Genomic DNA, 7735 nt, shown 5'->3' on the forward strand with positions numbered 1-7735 from the left:
TCCTCCATAATAACTGAAGAGTGGGGAACATTCTCCAAGTTATTTTAAGAGGCTCTGATATCAAAACCAGATAAAGACCATGCAAAAAGTGAAAATTATAGACCAATATCTATGATGAATACTCACATAAGCATCCTCAACAAAATATCAGCAGGTTAATTCAGCAACATATAAAAAGAATTACGCACCACAAACTTGTACCCAGGGTCTGCTTGAACAGGATTTATCTTCACAAAGATGTTGAAGATGAAGCAATCTATTTTAACAGGTCCTAGAACAGGTCCAGTGAGAAAAGTCATATGATAGTCTGGAAAGAGGCTTACTTGACCTGGGCTTCTTGGTCAGCTCTGTCTTTCCTCACTCCTGCTTGTAATTTTCAGTGGTTCTCAACTAGAGACCAGACTGCCCATAAAAGGGCTTTTGTCTGTGTAGGGGGAAGGCATCTTCTTTTTCTTTTCCTACACTTCCTTTTTGCTTTCCCCGTGTCTGGAAGGCATTTATATGTGTGTTGATAGGGACAGAGGTGTTCAGGTGTTGGTACTTGTGTGGTGTGCAATATGGTCTCACACAATGAAAAATTGTCTCACTCTCATGCCAGGACTGTCCCTTTTGAAGAACCTTGCTCTAGACAGTCTCTCAAGGTGGTGCTATTTACCATGTTTATCTCTCAAACTTCTACTGTCAGTCCAGGCGTCTTTCTTGAGACATACATACCCAGATACCTGCTGGGCACGACCCCTCCCTCTTCCCAGGTACATCTCTCCGAATAGTCTCAGGAAGTGGTGACTCCATATCCTGGATCCACAATACTGCTCAATCCCAGCCACCCTGAGACAGGATCCCAGTTGTCCTTGGTATTCACCGTCTCCCTTCACCTTTCCTTATTATTTACATCCCTACTGAGCATCCATTGCCTCTGTTCTATTCTCTGTGACAACATTGTGGCTCGTGAGATATGCATGGCAACATAATGCATAATGATTATTTAATTACTAACTTGTTTATTTGCTTATGGCCTTTTTTCTCCACCATTTCTCCTCACTGTGGATTGCAGAGACCACGTCTCTCCTTCTCATTTATTTCCCCAGGCACAATAACTGAGATGTAGTGTTTCATAAATAGTTGCATAATGAAGATGAAATGCAATCAATCATCCATTTTTAAGTGGATTCCTGTGAAAACTCTCCTAATTGGTCTCTCTGCCTCTGCTTCTCTACCTGCCCCCAACTCCAGACTTAACTCTGATTCCATTTGACTTTTCTAAAAGACACTCCTGACCCTGTTAGTCCTTGAGTGCTGGCAGGCTGCACTGTGGGTCTGGACAGGACTAGAAGGTCTCCGGTTGCAGGAGTGTCTTTAGGCCTCAGTTGGACAGGCATGCACAGTGTCCCCTAGGGAGACTGAAGGGGTGAAGGGCCAGGGTTGTGTCCTCTCCCCCACCCTCCCAACTGCGGACAGCAGCACTGCCTGTCCTCACTTCTTATTCTTTTCTAATTAAAGGGGGCCAGCCTGTCAAACAGTCCCAATGTGATTGGTTTCTCCACTGCCTGAGCTACTTTTCTAAAATGCAAATCTTTCAGGCACATGATAGACATTGCTCAATATTTTCTGAATGCATTAATGTAAGTTCTCTGTCTCAATTCCTTGGCCTGCAAGGCATTTGGGGCCCCTCTGGGGGCTCCAAGGTGGGGTTGCTGCCTATGTGGACAGGAAAGAGCCAGAAGGATTCACATTTCATTCGGGGCCTCTGGGCCTCTGCACTGTGAGCATGTACGCTGTCCACGGGAGGCTCTGGGGTGACCCCCCTCCCTCTGTTCGCTATGGAAACCAGTGCCAGGACAGGCCTCTCCTCCTATTCCTGAGTCTGCCAAGAACAGCCTATTCCACAGCTGTGTAATCTTTTCCACATTACAGAGTTTGAAGCAACCCACCAACAAAATTGTCCACACTAGAATATTTTAGGTTAAAAGTTCTCCATATAGTTCTTGCATCCACGGAACTTCTATTTACAGAATCTTGATTTAAAGAGTGGCCCTTCATGAGTTTTATGGGGAGAGATATTTTGCAACCTTCAGGCCTTTGCTTCTAAGCTGCTGGCCCTGAGAGGACTCATTGCCCACATCGAATAGCGCCAACCCTGAAGATAACCAGTGAGCCTAAATTAGACAGTATTTGGCAAGGCATCACTGGAGTTCCAGACCCAAATCATGACCCTTGAATTAAAGAAGTTTTGGATGCCTCATGAGTACTGATTTCCTCTTCCACCCACAGTTGTCATCTGCCTTTTTATCTTATCTCTCTGAAGGCCTGCATCTCTGGGTTATGGAGAGGCACCTTATTAGGTGTTACTATCAAGCCATCAAGCTACTGACCTCTCCCATGACACATCTGCAGGTGCACTTTCTCTACTTAAGGGATATCCCAAGCTCTACTTTTTTCCACCCCCTCTCCATGGATTTTCTTTTTGTTGGGAAATGCACCCTCTTCAGCCGAACTTTTCCTGGAAGAAAATGATATCATATTAGCAGGTGTACAGTTGGGCTCCAAGGGTGAGCAGCACTAGGCGTTTACTCTGTACTTGGTTTCAAATTTGGCATCAGTTCTAAAGCTTTAAACCCTCTGAGTATAATCCCTCATAGTGGTTCCAGTCCACAGGCTCTGGGATAGTATTAAACAACTCTCCCAATAGAAGAAAGGTGTGGAGTGAGCTGTGGCAGAGGTAGGAGTTTACTGTTGACCATGGGAAACTTCACCAAAATGAGGACAAGTCCAGCTCAGGCAGCAGCTGAAACACAAGCAATTCTCTGGCCAGAGCTCTGTTATCCCACAGCAGCAGGAGCTCCTATAATTTTAAATTTGTTGTTTGTATAATTGCTTTCCTACTTTTTCTATATAAGTGTTAATCGTTGTGCTCAAGCTTGTGATCATTAATCCATTAAATCTAGGAGGGTGAAATAGGAGGATGTAATTTTCATAATCTCACAATGGCAAAATTATGGTCCATGGCTAAAGTTGAGCTGAGATTTAAATTATAGGCTCAAACATTTTCATTATTAAAAATACCTTAAACGAACACAATCATTAACCCAAACAGTTAGAAAAAGAATAAATATCCAAATGAAATAAAAAAGAAAATTAGTGGAGATAAAATGCAAGAAATGAGAATGATTTTAAGAAGAACGGGGGCCATCAATCTATTTGAGCCATTCTTACATAATTAAAAAAAACCCTAATATAACTGACACCACCCTGTAAGATATTTTTAAAAAATAGAAATCTATAAATTAAAGAAGAAAATGATGAACAGGAAAAAAATCCCGTGGAGACATATCTGAATGATCTGTAGGAATTATCCTCGTGAAGTAAGAGGTTAAGGGATGCTATTGGACTGGTGTGGGAATGGTCCTGCTAAAGGTGATACAAGCATGAAAATCCAAAGATAGAAAAACAGCATGGAAAACCGTTTGAAGTCAATCTACTTGAGAAAAAATAAAGTGAAAAATGAGAAAGGGGATATAAGCAAATAAAGAGAGGATTCTAGAAATGTCAAGACAATATTGTAAATATGCTTTGGGTTTCAACTGACAATAACCAGACTCAAGAGGGCATATTTAAGAAGCTGTTGGCTGGAGGAAACCCAGGAAGGGTTAAAAGACCACACTGGCTCAGACCAGGGTTGCTGGTCATCCTCAGGAACCTTGGATCCAGAGGTTCCTGCACCTCTGGATGCTTCAAGGATGCTTCTCTGGGAGTGTCAGCTTTGTTCTCTGGGAGTGTCAGCTTTGTTTTTGCCCGCTGCAGATTTGTTTTCTAAAATTGAAAAACACCACCAATATGTTACATCTCATGTCGTTGGTCATCTGAGAAAGTCTGACATATACTATCTAGGGGACCTATGTTAATTAAAAAAAAAAAAAAGTCTTGGGACGGATTTGGGTGTGGTTGCCAACATGGGACCAGTCAGTTTCTGTCAAAGGTGGGGGTGGGGTCCTGTGAGAAGGTGAAGTTTCCACAGGAACAAATGTGGAGGTTGCAGCAGTCATAAGGGGAAGGAAGATCCTGGACAAACAGGGGGAAAGCCATCATACAAGTCTGTGCTAATAAATACGGCAATCTGTGTGATGGGATCCTAATGAAACAAATTAAAATTACATCAAAATTACCCAAGGGAAGTTGAAAACCAAAATCAATGACCATTAAAACACTAAGAACGTCATTAGTATATTACCTTCAAGAAAGTTTCCACTGCACATGGATTGACTACCTTCTGCATTTCTCATTTATAACCCTTGGATTTGGTAGGGAATCAATCAATTTTTATTATTATTCCTCAGAATTCCAATCTCCCACATCTTTTTCAGAGTTTACACATTTTCTTGACTGTTCTCTCAGTTTACATTCTCGCACTTGTCCGAAAGCCAAATTAACACACCAGCCTAGGTCTTGCTCTGGGACTCATCTCTTAACTTGATTCTGGATATACCCAATTGAACATCTCCTAAGCTTAAGTTTCCATCTTTCCCCTTAAACTTGCTCCTTGTCCAGTGCTCATCCATCTCCCTCCCCTCCTCCCCAAGACCTTAGCCCAACAGGACGCCTGGGGTGGGGGTGGTGATCCTTGATGCCATATTCTAGCGGAGTCTCTACCCTCCACGGGGCCTCACTGCCCCCCACCCCCCACTCCCTCCCGCCAGGCGCCCCGCCCGCCCGTCCGCCTGCCAGGCCCGCGGACGCGCAGGCGCACTGGCCCGTCCCGCCGCCGCCCCGCCCTGCCCGGCCGCTGCGGAAGGCGCCGCGCGCAGCAACGCGCACTTCCTCTCTAGGAGTCCAAGGAGGGAGCGCAGACTCGAAGAGCTCCTGGACTAGGCGGCCGTGCCCTTGCCAGACGGAGCAGACATGTCCGAACAAAGTAAGGATGTGTGCGACCCCAACTTTGCAGCCGAGGCCTCCAACTCCGAGGTGCACAGCAGCCCCGGGGTTCCCGGAAGACCCTCTCTGCCCGCGTCTCAGGCTGCGATCTTCCCAGGGCCGGAGAGCCCTCCCGTAGGCCCGCCCGACGCCCCTCTGGCCTCGCCGGCGCCCCAGGCCCCAAGCGAAGAGGGAGACCCGAAGGCCCTGCAGCAGGCCGCGGAGGAAGGCCGCGCCCACCAGGCCCCGAGCGCAGCGCAGCCCGGCCCGGCGCCGCCGGCCCCGGCCCAGCTGGTGCAGAAGGCGCACGAGCTCATGTGGTACGTGCTGGTCAAGGACCAGAAGAGGATGATCATCTGGTTCCCAGACATGGTGAAGGATGTCATCGGCAGTTACAAGAAGTGGTGCAGAAGCATCCTCCGGCGCACCAGCCTCATCCTCGCCCGGGTGTTCGGGCTGCACCTGAGGCTGACCAGCCTGCACACCATGGAGTTCTCGCTGGTCAAAGCTCTGGAGCCCGAGGAGCTGGACAGGGTCGCTCTGAGCAACCGCATGCCGATGACAGGCCTCCTGCTGATGATCCTGAGCCTCATCTACGTGAAGGGTCGCGGCGCCCGAGAGAGTGCCGTCTGGAATGTGCTGCGCATCCTAGGGCTGAGGCCTTGGAAGAAGCACTCCACTTTCGGAGACGTGAGAAAGCTCATCACCGAGGAGTTCGTCCAGCAGAACTACCTGAAGTACCAGCGCGTCCCCCACGTCGAGCCCCCTGAGTACGAGTTCTTCTGGGGCTCCCGTGCCAGCCGTGAAATCAGCAAGATGCAGATCATGGAGTTCCTGGCCAGGGTCTTTAAGAAAGATCCCCAGGCCTGGCCTTCCCGCTACAGGGAAGCACTGGAAGAGGCCAGAGCTCTGCGGGAGGCCAACCCCACTGCCCACTGCCCCCGCAACAGTGTCTCCGAGGACTAGCAAGGTCTGGAGGCAGATGGATGGTTTCTGCCCCTCACCAGGGCGGTGGAAGGGTGGGGGTGGGACATTAGAGTATTCAGGATTTACAGTGCAGTATTTCACGTGTAACTTTTAAGTTTTCAGTACAGTGCTTTTATACCTTTTAATGCAATGATGTATTAATTTCAGTAATATTAGATAGAGTGTAGGATTCATGCATGTTTGTTTATAAGTAAGCTCAGTTGGTGCTTTGCTTTTGTGCTACCTTTCTTGAATATTTTGTACCAGAGACGTGCTAAACTTATGAAATACATTGAGACATTTTCCATCTTATTCTTTTACATGGAACGGAGGATGTGTATTGGGTAGACTGGTCCTGGAGAGTTTGGAAGAACTCCCCAGAAAAGCTGGCATAACCAAGAGAAAAGTCAAGACCCCTGTCTTTGTGATCTCCCTGGGCGCAGGAAACATCGGTGTGGAGTGTGGTGATGTGGACTGAAACGGGCGCAACGTGGGCACACTTTACTAAACACAGATACAACCCCACCATGAGTAAACTTTAAAGTAAACATTAAAGATTCTTGTGATACAATCATTCATGGAAAAGTGTACTTTATCTTTTTAACAAAATATTATGGGTTGGGAATGGGAATTACAAAATGCACAGATACCACTATTTCATCTAATAGCGCGGGGACATCACTATTCATCATGACTCATAAATGTGTGAAGTGTATAGTTTTATTTTCAAAATGGAACTCACAAGTTCATTTCAGAACTTTGACAAATAGAGAAAAGTATAAAAACCAAAACAGGGTCATAATCACATCACATAGAAATAATAAATGTTAATATTTAGAGTAATTTCCTCTCTTGCATTTCTACATTTTATGAAAAATAATAGCTGTTTTTGTGGGCACGAAAAGAGTGAGGCATTGTACTAAATCCTTTATGTGTATTTTCTCTTTTTATTTAATCCTCACAACAGCCTTGTGAGGCAGGCACTTATTACATCTGCACCGTGGAGGAAATACAGGAACAAAGCAGGTAATTAACTTTCCCTAGATCATAAAGTCTTCGTGCGAGGAGAGGCTAGGGTTTGGACCCAGACTGAATGAGTCCAGAGCCTATACTTTTACCCGCCTGCCTCCAGCTGCTCCCCTACCTCCTGCCTTTTAGTTTATGCCTTTTAAAAAATTCCTTGTTAGAGTCTGTACTTTTAGCTCCCTACCCCCCAACCCATTCACACAAGGCTAGGGGTTTTATTTTTCTAATGAATCCTCACATTAATCTTCTAGAGGAAGCAGTCATATTCTGACTGTACAAATCAAGAAACTTCATTTCGGAGAGATTAATGGACCTAACCAAGTCATGTTCCTGCTTAGCAGTGAAACCAAGATTTGAAACATGGTCTTCCCTGAAGGACTGGGATGTTGGAGTAGTCTCTAATCAGTGGTGCTGGAGGAACACACATGGGACACCTGGGAGAGGGAGGTGGGGTTGGGGTAGGAAGGTCGCGTCTTGGGGTGTCTCCAACCCAGCAACTCTGGAATTGCAATGGGCCACTAAACAATCCCTCGGCGGGGGGGGGGGGTGAGGGAGGGGGTGAAGGGTAGTGCCTGGGGATAAATCTCATTATAAAGCTCTCAGTCCTGCAAGGGAGAGAGAGAGAAATGGGCTTTTAATAAGACTGAAAATCTTTCAAACTTCAGGACATTGGAAAAGACCATTTGGTTAAAGCCAGATCCTATTCTGGGGAGGCTGGAAAATGAGGGGAACACATAGGTCACATCACCCTGAAAAGAAGTAACCTGGGAGTTATATTTGGGTGAGGGAATTACAATCTGAATTGGGAACTAGGATTCTCATCACTTAAATGACA

General features: G+C 46.2%; 1 protein-coding gene across 1 annotated transcript; it reads left to right on the forward strand.

Moving 5' to 3' along the window:
- The first annotated feature begins 4788 nt into the window (after positions 1 to 4788).
- On the forward strand, positions 4789 to 6448 carry NDN (necdin, MAGE family member). Its single transcript, XM_061181837.1, has one exon. The coding sequence runs from the start codon at positions 4897 to 4899 to the stop codon at positions 5872 to 5874; it is 978 nt and encodes a 325-aa protein (XP_061037820.1). The 5' UTR covers positions 4789 to 4896; the 3' UTR covers positions 5875 to 6448.
- The last annotated feature ends 1287 nt before the right edge of the window (positions 6449 to 7735 follow it).

This window comes from Eubalaena glacialis, chromosome 2, assembly GCF_028564815.1.
Source record: "Eubalaena glacialis isolate mEubGla1 chromosome 2, mEubGla1.1.hap2.+ XY, whole genome shotgun sequence".
Taxonomy (NCBI): Eukaryota; Metazoa; Chordata; class Mammalia; order Artiodactyla; family Balaenidae; genus Eubalaena; species Eubalaena glacialis.